Here is a 14,348-nt window from a genome sequence, read left to right as displayed (position 1 = left end):
CAGCCAACCCCTTTAACTCCAGTCACAAAATACCTTTTAACGATACTTTTTGGAAGGTGGACTCATTATGAATCAATCAGTGGCTTATAAAGCGTGCTACTCGCCCGTGAGGGTCTCAAGGTGCGGGGGGTGGAGGGGTGGAGCAGCTCCGGATCATTCGAAGGTCTTGAGTTCCTTCCTAAACGTGTGTAGGGTCAGGGCACATCTGATGTTCACAGGGAGCTCGTTCCAGGTTTTTGCTGCGATGTAGGAGAAGGATCTCCCGCCTGTTATGTTTCAGATGCAGGGGACCTCTGCCAGGGCAGTGTAGCGGAGGTTCCTCTTGGGTACGTGGAAGGATACTCTCTCGTTGAGGTATTTGGCTCCGATGTTGATGAGGGATTTGTAGGCGTGGGTGAGGAGTTTGAAGGTGACCCTCCTCTCAACGGGGAGCCAGTGGAGGTCTCGTAGGTGTTGGGTCATGTGTTTGTGACGTGGTGCCCCGAGGACGAGTCTAGCCGCGGCGTTCTGAATGGTCTGGAGTCTGTGCAGAAGAGTTCCGAAGTCGAGTCTGCTGGTTATGAGTGCATGGGTGACGGTTTTTCTGCAGTCAGTGGGATCCATTTGAAGACATCCTTGGAAATATTAGCTCTGGTTGGAAGACAAAAATAAAATTCAAGACATGGTGCCTTTGCTAGCTCGCATTTGAGTCTGTCAAGGCAACAGTAATAAAGAGGACTTTGTTCATCTAAATCACAATGCTTCTTTCTTCCACTGGATACATAAGGTAGGGTTTAATAAAAAAAAGAGATATTGAGGTTCAGAAACCTGTATTCAATAAATACCATTTTCAAAAGAAGACCAGAGGAATAACGAGATCCCTGATAAAACTCAAAATATGTACCATCACTAGCACATTCCAAGGCCTACTTATTTAAAGCTCACTTGAAACAAAGGGGTGTGGCAGCTAGGGAAAGAGAAAGGGTGGGACAGGAGCGAAGAACCATTAATCAATCCAAGCTTACGCAGGGACAGTTGCCACCACTATAATTAAGGTTGCTCATTCCTCTGCTATGACATTATGATACCTCTTCCTACATGACTCACAAAAAGACCCCACAATAGAACAGCACACTCATGCCTACTATCGCCCATGTAAGATTCCTTCAGTCTTCTGCTGCCCCCACTTGGGTAAAAGCATGGTGTCTGCCTCATGAGGAGGATTCGATTTGGTTAACTATCAAAGAGGACCCATCCAAATCCAGTTTAAGAAGCTTTTTAATTACCTACAGTTTTGATGCCCGCTTTGTGTAGAGTAGTTATAATCTTGAAAAATCAAAATGGGCTAATGTTCAGTGGAGGCTTTGTGGTGTGTATCTGCATCCCTCAGTATCCATTCTATTTCTTGGTCAGAGCCTAGTTCATTAGTGATGGCATCCCAAGAATCTTTCTGCTGCTCCCTCTAAAGAAGGTTTTCTGTAGCGCTGACCGGGTTACAGACAAAGGTGGATTGCTGTCCCAAAGGCAGAATTGTGGTCACACTGAACAGTTGCTGTCACTAAGGCAAGATTGCAGTCGGAGAGCACTGCAGCCACTCATACTGGGCACAGTCATCCGGCAAGATTGCTGCTACAAAGACATGATTGAACAATGTCAAGCAGGCCGACATTTGGGTAGAATGACGGTCCATGAGAACAGACTGCAGCGAAAACTGAAGGTAAATGCCATCCGAGACAAGTTCAAATACAGACTTGATTACAATTACTGTTACTGGATTGCATTGAATCGGTGGCAGAAGTAGAGCCAGCCGCTGTCTGCATTGGACAGTCACCGCTAGGCAAGATTGCAGTCCCTCCAGCTCTCAGTTTCGTTCTCTCAGGCAGTATTAAAGACAGGCAGTTGCTTTTCCATTAACGTTTGCCATTATTGGCCCCTTTTTGGCCCAGTCTAAACATATGCAGTCTTTACCTCAAGATACAACTGGCACTGTGAAACACTTCCCTGATAATCGTACCTTTCATGACAGGGTTGAGGAGCCGTCACCATGCCTAAATAGGCATGCTGCCATTTCTTCTGGACATTGTGGGCTTTAAACCCCTGGCCTCTTTGTGGATTTCAGATTCATCTATCTTCACTTAAACCATGGCTCTGAGTGTGCATATATGATGTGTTTTTAAGTGTCCACCCTCGCTCTGCACCTCTTGGTACCCTGGATGTTTTCAGCAGATCAATGAACCGAAAACCATTAAGAATCTCCCTTTGGAGATCTGATCGTATATTAGCACAATGGGTGCCTATCTGCAAGAGGGAAAACGCCCTTACAGACTCGGTGAAAGGCATCAGGCCGCGAGAGATCTTATAATAATGAAGTGTATTTAAGTACAAATGATTACTTTAAAATTTTCAGATTGTTTGCCGTCTACTCAAGAACAGCGTTCAGGTCTCACTGGTCGCCCTCTCTCTGTCTGTGGTGGCTGGAGCTCTTCATTTCATTGGTGATGGCCAAACCTGTTGAGAAGACACCCTGGGCCCTGGCATTTGGAGGGGTCAGTTGTAACCACATTACCTGTGCTTGCACCGTCCCTTGCACTGCTCCTCTTCTGCCTGGCTGTGCACAGATGACTGGCAGCACAATAGATGCCGAGGGCCAATTCCAGGTCGCTCGGACCCTGTCCTCCAAAATGGTGGTGCAGACCTTGTGCTTCATGGGCTTTAGCCTGTTTGTCAATGGGGCTATGACTTCCTCAGACATAATTGGAGGCTACAGGAACAAATCAAAACATGGATGAATCTTTGTTAAATCTTTTTCAAGAAAAACTTTCTATTTTAGTGGTTACTCTGTGTTCCTCCTGTATTTGTTTCTAAGACCGCTACATCGATTTCTTTAAGGATTCAGAGGCTTCGCTACACTATCCTTTTTCGTGTGTTTTGGCCCTGCTCTCTTTTAACTAAGATAATGGTGGCGGCCGTGCAGAGGTCGCTCGTTGGTGCGTTCCACCATTGGGTGCTGCCTGATGTTTATACCTCCAAAATCAGATGTCTTGCGGTACAGCGTGGGGCTCCTGCACCCCTTGACAGCTGATGGGTGCCATGTACGTAAAATTAGTGGTGGTGGTTTCAAAGCCAAGAGCTGCCAAGGTAGAGAAGTTGGCAAAATTGATGCAGCAAGTTGTGAAGTGTTTACTGTGTATTCTGCTGGTATTGGAAAATGCTGCAGAGTACACAGCTGGCTTTGGCAAGGTTAGGTAAAGCAGACGAGTGATGTGCAGGACAAGATATTAATATGTGCAAGCTTTGACCCTCATGCATCTAATTTTCTCAGTACTCCTACCCATATATTAACTTGCTCAACCATGCACTTACATGCTCATCCTTCAACCATCCTCTTATTCAACTGTACTGTAATTTTTTTTCCCCACCATGACAAATGTAAAACAGATAATTTGGAGAAATTTTCTTTAATATATTTTATAATAGATTCGCAATTTATTGTAATTTTTTTTTTCTAGAATTGGTAAACTGAATCCCAAGTTATTTAATTGTATCCCTTTGCCAAATTATTTCTTGTAAAGGTAGCATACCAGGGGTACAAAGGGGATTTAAAGGAAAAAATTCAGTTTTGTTGGTATTTAATTTATAACCTGAAATCTGTGAATACATTGAAATAATCTCTATTAATGGAGGAAATGAAGATTCGGGATTGCTAATAAACAAAAGTATATCATCTGCATATGCTAATGTTTTAATTATAACATCCTTAATATTAATGCCAGTGATATTAATACACTTTCTAATAGTAGTAAGTAATGGTTTGATAAAGGACAGCCTTGTCTAGTACCTTGAAAAAGAAAAAACTGATTCGAAATTTGACCATTAACGAATAGGCGAGCAGAAGGGCTAGAATATAGAGCAGAAATCATGCGAATAAATAGATCACCAACATTTAAATGCTAAGCCTATTTCTGGCTATTTGGGGTAGTTCGCATTTAGGCCCCTATAACATTTTGACCACATAAGGTATCCACCCCAAATTTGCACCGTTTTTTTCCCCAACATCATAGGGATTTAAAGTTTTACTGCAGGGGATTCTGGGTAGAAAAACGTGGGGGGGGGGAGTCCACGCAAGCCATACCTCCCTCGACCTCCACAGGTGTCTAGTTTTCAGAAATGTGTGGGTTTGGTAGTTTTCCCTAGATGGCCGTGGAGCCCGGGGCCAAAAAATCCATGTGACCCTCTTGCAAAACCAGGTCGCTGTGTGACAGGTAATTTTGATGTCTCCTCTAAGTTTTGGCCCCTTGACGGTCGCGGATACTTGGCCCACCCACGCGACTGAGGTACCATTTTTATCGGGAGACCTTGGGAAATCTTGGGTAGTAGGAAATTTGTGTCAGCCTGTTTATCCCACAACTATCCCACGCAGAAATTTTAGAAAAAAAGTGGTATTTTCAGCTAAATTTGAGGTTTGCAGGGAATTCTGGGTAGGAAAACGTTGGGAGGGGGGGGGGGTGTCCACGCAAGCCATACCTCCCTGGACTCCCCCAGGTGTTTAGTTTTAAAAAATTGTGTGAATTTTGTAGGTTTCCCTATATGGCCACTGAGTCCGGGGTCAAAAACCCAGGTGACCCCTCTTGCAAAACCAGGTCAATTTCTGATAGGTAATTTTGAGGTCTTCTCAAAATGTTTTAGGCCCTTGCCTGTGGTGGGAACTTGGGCCACCCATACGAGAAAAGGTACCATTTTAATCGGGAGACCTGGAGGAACGTTGGGTGGTAGGATATTTGTGTCAGCCCCCACAGATCCCACAACTTTCCCACACAGAAATTGGAGAAAAAAGTGTTTGGTTTTTTCAGCTACATTTGAGGTTTGCAGGGTATTCTGGGTAGGAAAACCTAGGGGTGGGTGGTTCCATGCAAGCCATACCTCCCTGGACTCACCTGGGTGTCTAGTTTTCAGAAATGTGTGGGTTTGGTAGGTTTCCCTAGATGGCCACCGAGACCGGTTTTTTTCATATATTCTAAAACTGTATCCTCTATGAGTCTCTTGCAGAATACAAATATCCGCTTTGTGTCCTCGTAAATAATCTAAAATTTGTATACGTTTCACAGGATGTCTTAAACCTTTAACATTTAAGGATACAAATTTCATATTAATTTATGTATTTTTCTAAGTGTGAATATCCAAAAAGTTGTTTGTTTTCTTCTAGTTTTAATCGGGTTTGAAACGAACAACAAGTATGAGATAAAAAATGCCTTGGGACAACGAGTTTACTTTGCAGCTGAAGAAAACGACTGCTGCACGCGAATGTTTTGTGGCCCTGCACGATCTTTTGTCATCAGTGTGATTGATAACACGGGTCGTGAGGTCATGAAACTGCAGAGGCCTTATAGATGTTCAAGCTGTTTCTTCCCTTGTTGTCTTCAAGAGGTACGTACATTTTATCTAATATGAGTCTAATATTAGTCGTGGAGTTGGGCAAGCCATAGAGGAAGAACCATAGAGTCCTAGAGAGACATAAAGAGAGCCGAGCCAGCAAGGATATGACATGTATAGAACACAGCTGATGTATTGTACACAATAGGATAAATACTGTTTCAAATAATCTTTTAATGATGGAGTGTCTCTATAGTATAGTGGATTATATAGCTACATTTACCTCTGTTAAAATGAATATTTCTTATACATGAATTCCTGTCCCACACACCCCTAACCACCATGCCTTTAAGCCACTGGTGCATGTAAACCCAGACATTTTTTGGTTTATCGTGTGCACTCTCTATATGGCCAATATAATTAGCAATGGAGTAAGGTCCTTGTCTATTAAACCATACACAACTGAGGTCTTTTGTTTTTATAGAACACACATCCTAAAATGAATACCTTAAAGGTGGCGTCCGATTTGATCCTTAGTGAACATAAGGCACAGTGAAGAAGGGATTTGCCTGGGATCACATAATTTGGTCATTTAGGGAAGTAGTGATTTGAGCCCAGGTTCATTGATTACACATTTTCTAGTACAGACAGTGTATGAATATCTTCTACTCTTCCATTTACATTACAGGACAATGCTATGTGTTCAGTTATTTCACAACTTTATTTACTGCATTATGTTAAAAATATAATTATTACTTTTAACAAGGTATGAACATGTTTGAAATGTCAACATCATTCTTTAAACAAACACTGGCAAAGTCACTAGGTCTGGCTGTATGTGCTGTTGCACGCAAACTATTTCTACATGCCTGAATTTGCTTGCATTGTCAATTAAAGTCGGGCCTATTGGCTTTGCCTGTGCATTTGTAGTTTTGGCGCTTGAGCTATTTGTGGTTCCAGTGTCATCTTGTCTGCAGGACTTCAGAAAAAATTGAGACCATCTTATTAGTTACTCCACACTGTTGTAGAATGACTTTTCCCCTTTCGTATGTACACTGATCTCCTACTCACCCTTAACTGGTCCCCTCCTCTATCCTGAGCAGCCCTCTCCTTGGAAATTGCAGGTCGTGATGAGCAGTCATACATTGCTCATTCACTAGGTCTCCCCGAGGCAGCAGTACTTCTGTTACTGGACTATGGACCATCCACATGGAACTGGAAATAGGACCGACAGTGACTGCTGGCCGGGCCTGTATTTGGCTGCTAATACTCCAGTGATTGTCCTCAATGCCAAATGCTACTTGTTTTGACAATCTGCTCTTGCTGGATTTAGGATTTACTTGCTTTTCCTCACATCTGTTTTATTTGAATACAAGGCTGTGTGGGGGCTAAATGTAGGTCCCCCGATTTCTCTGCCAGATGGTATCCTGTCGCATTTTCATACTATATGATTATGAAGCTGCCTGACAATCAAACTCAAATGCACACAAATACACAAATTCTGTGGTTCCAGGGTCCAGAGCGATGATTTGAGAGTTGGGTCCTGATCACATGTTTAGATGAAAGATGGTACGTATCTGTCATATTGGGTTTAGCTTGCCCTTGCTAGGCCCTTTGTGATCTCAACATTCCGTTATGTCACCTTAGGTTCGGCTGTGGCCAGGGTCCATTATTCAGTTGGTGATCGTTGGCTGTGCCTGGCTAGGGTTGTTAGATTCTAATGACCTCTTATGAATAAACTACTCTTCTGTTCCACCTACGCGAGTGTGAGTTGTATTATTACAATAGCACGCCAGCTGTAGTCAGATTATGTGGGCTTTGAATTTACCAGGTGTGTTAAATCTCACAGATACGGAGTTTTAAAAAAATTACATGTCCTAATAAATACAGTAATTTTTTTCACAGTACAATTCCAGCAGGAATTAAACTTTGGGGCCTATTCTGATGAAGGCAGGAAAGGAATGTGCCATTTGGATTCCTTTCCTACCAAGCCATTCTCAGAGAGCCCATCCAGAAACCCTTCAGTACTCCCCCAGCCGCCTCTTTCTGTCCGAGGGAGTACAATGGCAGTTTCCCAATGCCATTTTCTGCCAATCTTTCTGGCACAAAAAGGCAGTGGGAAACTGTTTTTGGTCGCCCCCAGCAGGGCCCCTATTGGTGCGAGGCCACAGATTGGCGGTATAGGTGCCCCCCTGTTGATGCCTGCACACGGTAGAAGGCATCTTGAGGTGCCAACCACGGCGTGCAGGGATGAACTGCACCTCTGCAGTTAACTATGGGAGCATGCATTCCAAATGGAATGCACGCTTGCATTGTTAAGTATAAGATTGCGACTGAACAGGGTTTGGTCGCATCCTACTTGTAGATGTGGAACCGAGTACAGTAACGTGAAGTAATTTGAAATTGGCGAATATAAATTGTTAATATCCTCACATTGATTTGTGGAGTGCATTGAAAAGAATATAGGATGGGCAATAAGTGGCCTCCATTTAATTTAGAAAAACGCCAACCTGGCCATAACTATTTTTTTTAAATGTTTGTGAATAAAATAAAACATGTAATCATTTGTGTATTTATTTGAATGCTTTCTCCTTTATTTTCTGTTTTGCTTTACGGTTCAAATCAACGAAATTGCTTAGGACAGGATCCCTGTTTCCAGTGGGAGTCCACAGGTTCCAATAATTCAGTGGGCACCCACAGATGTCAAAAGGTTAAGAACCACTGTTGGTGACATAAGCTCGAATTCCAGCAAGGCCAACTGAGTGTCCATCCATCAGGGTAAACGTGTACCATTAATCTTGGCAATAGTAATACCGCTAGCTCCCTTTTTAGGTCGAGCCTAGCGGCAGCGCACATGTACTACTTGCTCTGCGAGACTGCAGTAGTAGAGTATGTGAGAGAAGCTGCGCCCACTCTTTGCTGAAATTTTTCATTGGCTTGTGTCATTGTCTTTCATAAATACTGCCTTCGGATTAATTAATAGGCTTGTTAGTCCCTCCGAAGTACGGCCTTGTCTTCATTTGCACCCTCCCATGGCGACTAGCCCTTTTACTTTGGTTGTTACATGGGACCTGTTATTTAGTCTGCAAGCACTATTAACTTTGCGTTTCTCTTACTGCAGGCCGGACATGCGCTGCTTCAAATGAAACCTCTTGTGTTTTTTTTAAGCAGGACGGCCGCCCCGTAACATGGATGCCTGCTTTCAATCACCTTAACCAGGCATTATCTTGTGTCTGTTTCAATCCCCCCCCCCCCAAGTAAAGTGGATTTAGAGATGATTAGCAAATTAAGTCATGTGAATTCCAGGTGGCACATAGTCCTGTGCTAATGGGCTGAAGCTGACAACAGCACATCTGTGTTGCATGTCATCTGTACTAAAAGCCACCTGATAGGTTGCTTTCAAAAGCCTGTTTTATTAACACCACCACCACCAATACCAACACCAGTACCAATACCACGACTACCAATACCATCACCACCACCAATACCAACACCACCACAACCAACACCACCAATAACATCACCCCCAATACCACCACCACTACAATACCACCATACCGCCACCGCCACCCCCAATACCACCACCAATAACATCACTACAAATACCAACACCACCACCAATGCCATCACCACCCATACCAATACCACCACCAATTCCACCACCACCCATACCAATTCCACCACCACCAATTCCACCTCCACCACCAATACCACAACCACCAATGCCACCACCAATACCATCGCCAATACTAGCACCAATACCACCGCCACCAACACAATACCACCACCAATAACATCACCAGCAATACCACCAGCAATACCACCACCACCCATGCCACCACCACCAATGCCAACACCACCAATACTGCCACCACCACTACAATACCACCAATACCACCACCAATGCCATCACCACCCATACCAATTCCACCTCCACCAATTCCACCACCACAATACCATTACCAATAACACTACCACCACCACCAATATCACCAATACCACCACCAATACCACCACCAATAACTTCACCACCAATTCCACCACCACCTCCAATACCACCAATTCCACCACCACCATCGACACCAATACCACCACCACCACCAATACCACCACCACCACCAATATCACCAAAAATACCTGCACAATATCACCAATTCCACCACCAATACCACTGTCATTACTACCACCACCAATGCCACCCCCACCAATAACAATACCACCACCAATACCACCAAAAATACCAGCACCAATTCTACCACCACCAATACCACCACCAAAACTAAAACCACCACCACCAATACCACCAACACCAATGCCAATACAACCCCCAAAACCTACACCAATACCACCACCAATACCATCACCACCACCAATACCACCACCAATACTATCACCAATACTACCACCAATTTCACCACCACCACTACCAATACCACCACCAATGCCACCAATACAGATACCACCACCAATACCACATCCACCAATACCAATACCACAACCACCAATACCACAACCACCAATACCAATGTCACCACCAATAGCGATACCACCACCACCAATACCACAACCACCAATGCCACCACCAATACCACTACCACCACCACGACAATACCACCACCACCTCCACCACCAATACCTCCACCACCTCCACCAATATCACCACCTCCACCACCAATACCACCACCACCACCAATACCACTACCATCACCAATTTCACCTCGACCAATACCACCACCATCCACACCAATAAAACTACCACCACCACCAATAACAATACCACAACCACCACCAATACCACCACCACCAAAAATACCAGCACAATATCACCAATTCCACCACCACCAATACCACCGTCAATACCACCCACCCCAATACCACTGTTGGACCTACGTCCTAGGGGTAGCTTGGCTCAGGTCAACAGGCTCTCATCTCAACATGGTATCTCGTGCTTGCATCCTACCCAGTTCGCAATCTAGCGCAATACCACTCAAAAAGGACACTACACAGATTAAATGTAAAGTTTACTAGAAGTCTTTATCTCTTTTTAGTAAACTCGGGCATTCAATTTCACATTACAACCTGAAACATTTCATTACACTTCCAGATGAACGTTCCCCTTTATTTTGGGGTAAAACATGACATTACAATTCAAAATAATCTTTTTATCAAACTTTTTAGAATAAACACTCTGTTACATTTCAGAATAACATTTCCGGGCATTACTCGAACAACAACGGACCTGGAATATTACTTCTAGCTCAGCACATATCTAAACACTCTAGGTGGGTACCACATGGCACCGGGACTCTGGAGGGACGACTAACTCCTTGCAGACTGCACGCTGTAAAACACTCCCCGATCCCTCAATTCAGGGTAACCCTTAGTCTAATGAGGGTTCGTCTGATAACTGGCTGCCCTGGGTATCAGGTTTCTTGGCCCTTAGACTGTCATTCCCCTCTGCTCCTGACATATACAAATTATCGGGACATCGGAAGTACTGTTGGCAATCAATGGGCTACTTTCATCCAGGTAACTGTTAGAGTGTTCGACCACTGAAACTACTCCACCCCCGTTACGCTATCAATCTAAGCGCTTTCTGATACTGGAGCTTAACCTACCACCTCCCACAACAGACGTGAGTCTCCTTTCTAATTTATCCTGGTCACGGGCATGGTTGCGCTATGCCGCCAGTAAATACATCAGGCTTTGATGGCCTTCCCCCTCTCAAGCCTTGACAAAGAATTCCCCAGCGCCCAGTTCTCTCTCCCTTCTCCCGCGCTGCAATACCCCGCTTACTGTCCACCAGTGATGTCCTCCTGGAGCTCGCGATGCTGGGGTATCACGGGGGAATCCTCACACGAGTGAAAGGAACGATAATTCACATCCTCGGGGCCACCTCCCACAAGGGGTTCCCCCACATATGCACTTCCCTTCACTGACGGGAGCCTTCTTCCTTCGTTGACGGAGGGCACTCCCCCTTCTGAGGCAGAACCTCTTCCTCACCGGGCACCCGACTGGTAGGCTCCGTTGTCGGCCGTCCCACTGCTCCTGCTGCTCCAACCCGGAACAGCGCGTCTTGCGTGGACGCGGCCTCCGCTCTCGTACAACAACCAGGGGGCGGCGCTCCGGCCCCCTCTCAGGTGACTCGGGCAGCGGCTTCACTGCCGCTCCGCTTGCTCTTCCTGACTGTTGGCTTCTCTAGTCCGACAGTCGCGTCGCTCTCTCTCGCCCGCCACACACCTGGGGCCGACCCCTCTCCTCAGGCCACTCGATGATGGCGGACCACAGCCGAAGATCACCAGGTAACCTCTCGACCTGAGAAAAGGGTGGCGGCCAGGGTTCGAAGGCAGAACTCGTGGAGGGAGGGGAGGTTGAAGTAAAAGGGGCCGGTCCTCTCACGGCACCGTGGCTGAGGCTGAAGGGACTCTCAGGGCATGGGCACATACATCATTCCCCTATGTCTGAGAAGGTAGCAATCCCAGGCAACAACAGAGTTGAAAGTCGATAGCCCCCGGCAATGGCCCTCTCCCAGAACTAAGAGGTCAGGGGTTCACTCTTCCTGGAGACCTCTAAAGATACGAGTGTCTCAAAAGTCACTGGCGGCGCTCAGGGACCGGTCAAAAGGTTGGGGGTGATGTCACTGACGAGGGGAACCGTGCAGACCCTGAGACCTGTCATTCCCTGTCCAGCGCAGCCACCTCCCCACTCAAATGCCTTACTCCTGACTAACCGGCAGCTCAGCTCTACTCTAAAATGGCCGCCCTCCTGTCACCTCTATTTATCACCTTGGGCCTGACTGGCCAGAGGGGCCCAGAAAGTTCCGGAACCTCTCATGGCAGTCATGGTCCAGGTGCTGAGGTGACAGTTGGAACCACCATTTTGTGAATCTAACCTCCCTTATCTAGTTTCCTCAGTGGAGTACCTTGCGCCTCTCCCTCAGGTAGTGAGGATGAGGCGCCCAGAACCTCTACATCAACACCCAAAAAGTTGGTAGTAGACAGAAAAAATGAGAAGGGGAAGGGACAAAAAAATAATAAAATGAGGAGGGAACTGCCAAAGGGCTGACAGGTCTAACAACCACCACCAATACTATCACCAATACTATCACCACCAATTCCACCAATACTACCACCACCACTAACACCACTATCACCAATACCACTAATGCCAATACCACCACCATCTCCAATACCGCCATCAATACAACCAATACCACCATCAATACCACCACTTTTGCGACTCAATTAGCTCTCAAATTCTTTCAACATCGTCACCACAAAGTAGTACTTTCAGAAACAAGGAGGCACACACTTCATACAGATCTCTCGCATAGCGAAGCGCATATGGCACTGGGCCACACATCACAACATCCACCTCGAAGAAGAATTCCTACTTGGGATAGACGACTTTGCAGATATGCTCAGCAGAATGCAAAAGCAGTTACACGAGTGGAAAACGACTACAGCACTGGTCCACTCATACTTCCAAGGGTGAGGAACCCCGGAGATAGACCTATTTGGCACACACCAGAATGCGAAATAACAAAGCTTTGCCTCCAGATTTCCTCACCCACAATTCAAAAGCAATGCCCTATGGATCGTATGGTCAGGGATATTTGCTTAATTTTTTCTCCTGTCCTATTCGTTCCTTACTTGGTTCAGAAGCTCACACAAACATCCCCCACACTAATTCTAATAGCCTAAATATTGGCTTGAGAAGCATGGAACACAACCGTATTACAACTATCAGTTCTACCACAAATGAAGCTGCCCATCTGGCTACGTGTTCTAACTCTTCTAAGTCTTCTAACTAACCAGGGAAGGGTCACATTCTCCAACCCAAATCAACTGAATCTAGCGATCTGGCTCCTGAAGCTTTAGAATCTGTGTATCTCAATCCTACACAAGAATGTATGACCATTCTAAAACATGCTTGCAGGGCTATCACACTGGCATGTTACACAGTTAAATGGAAAAGATTTGTGCATTATTCTTTACCAAAACTAATCTAAACATTCTCCCCTTATTTTCTACCTACTCTATTTACCTCAAGCAGGTCTTGCATACACCTCTATTAGGTTACACTTAGCAGCACTTGCTGTGTACGTGCAAACCCGACAACATGTCTTTGTTTAAAATTCCAGTTATTAAAGCCTTTATGGAGGGATTCAAAAGAGTCATTACTCCCTCCTTCCCACCATCTCCAGATGAGCATCCTATTGTAGTTCTCACCAGGCTTATGGGTCCTCTTTTTGAACCACTACATTCATGTGATGTGCAGTTCCTCATATGGAAGGAAGCATTCTTAATGGCTATAACATCTCAGATGGATCAGTGAACTTCAAGCGCTCACTCTAGAAGACCTTTCTTTCAAATCTTCCCTGATAAATTGGTACTAAAAACAAACCCCAAATTTCTCCCTAAAGTAGTTTCTTCTTTTCATGTAAACCAGACCATTGAGCTACCACTGTTCTTTCCAAAACCAGACTCTGTGGCGGAAAGAGCTCTACATATACTCAATGTTCAAAGAAGCGTAATGTACTACATTGACAAGTCAAAACCTTTTTGTAAAACTCAACAAACCTGCAAATGGACGTACCAGTATATAAAGCAGGAATTGAAAGGTGGATAGTAAAATATATACAAACTTGCTACCACAAAGCTAAGTGGCTGCTGCCTGTAGCTTCAAGAGCTAATTCCACACGTAAAAAAGGAGCTTCTATGGCTTTCCTAGGAAACTTTCCACTAGTGGGCATCTGTAAGGCAGCTACATGGAATAACCCACAAACTAGAGTGGGTCAAGCTGTAGTACAACTAACATCTACATGAGCCAGTAACAAGCCACCGCATTACGGGAGCAGTACTTTACATTCAATGTTAAGGATATGTATCTACGGCCAACACATGCTATTAATGGAACGATTAACTTACCCTGAAAGCATCTACTGCTCTTATCCTAAGCTCACCCGATAAGCCAAAAAGCAATCTAATAAAAAGGAG

The 14,348-nt window shown here is 45.0% G+C and overlaps 1 protein-coding gene across 3 annotated transcripts in view; it reads left to right on the top strand.

Moving 5' to 3' along the window:
• Window positions 1-14,348, top strand: part of LOC146785771 (phospholipid scramblase 1-like) — a 201,642-nt gene that overhangs the window by 124,274 nt on the left and 63,020 nt on the right. For all 3 annotated transcript variants that reach the window (XM_085635031.1, XM_085635030.1, XM_085635029.1), the window contains one exon: window positions 5,183-5,403. In XM_085635031.1, coding sequence (XP_085491157.1) covers window positions 5,183-5,403 — 221 coding nt within the window. The remainder of the gene's footprint in view (window positions 1-5,182; window positions 5,404-14,348) is intronic.

This window comes from Triturus cristatus, chromosome 11, assembly GCF_964204655.1.
Source record: "Triturus cristatus chromosome 11, aTriCri1.1, whole genome shotgun sequence".
NCBI classification, from domain to species: domain Eukaryota; kingdom Metazoa; phylum Chordata; class Amphibia; order Caudata; family Salamandridae; genus Triturus; species Triturus cristatus.
Note: the sequence above shows the minus strand (reverse complement) of the source record. Positions and strands in the feature narration are given on the sequence as shown.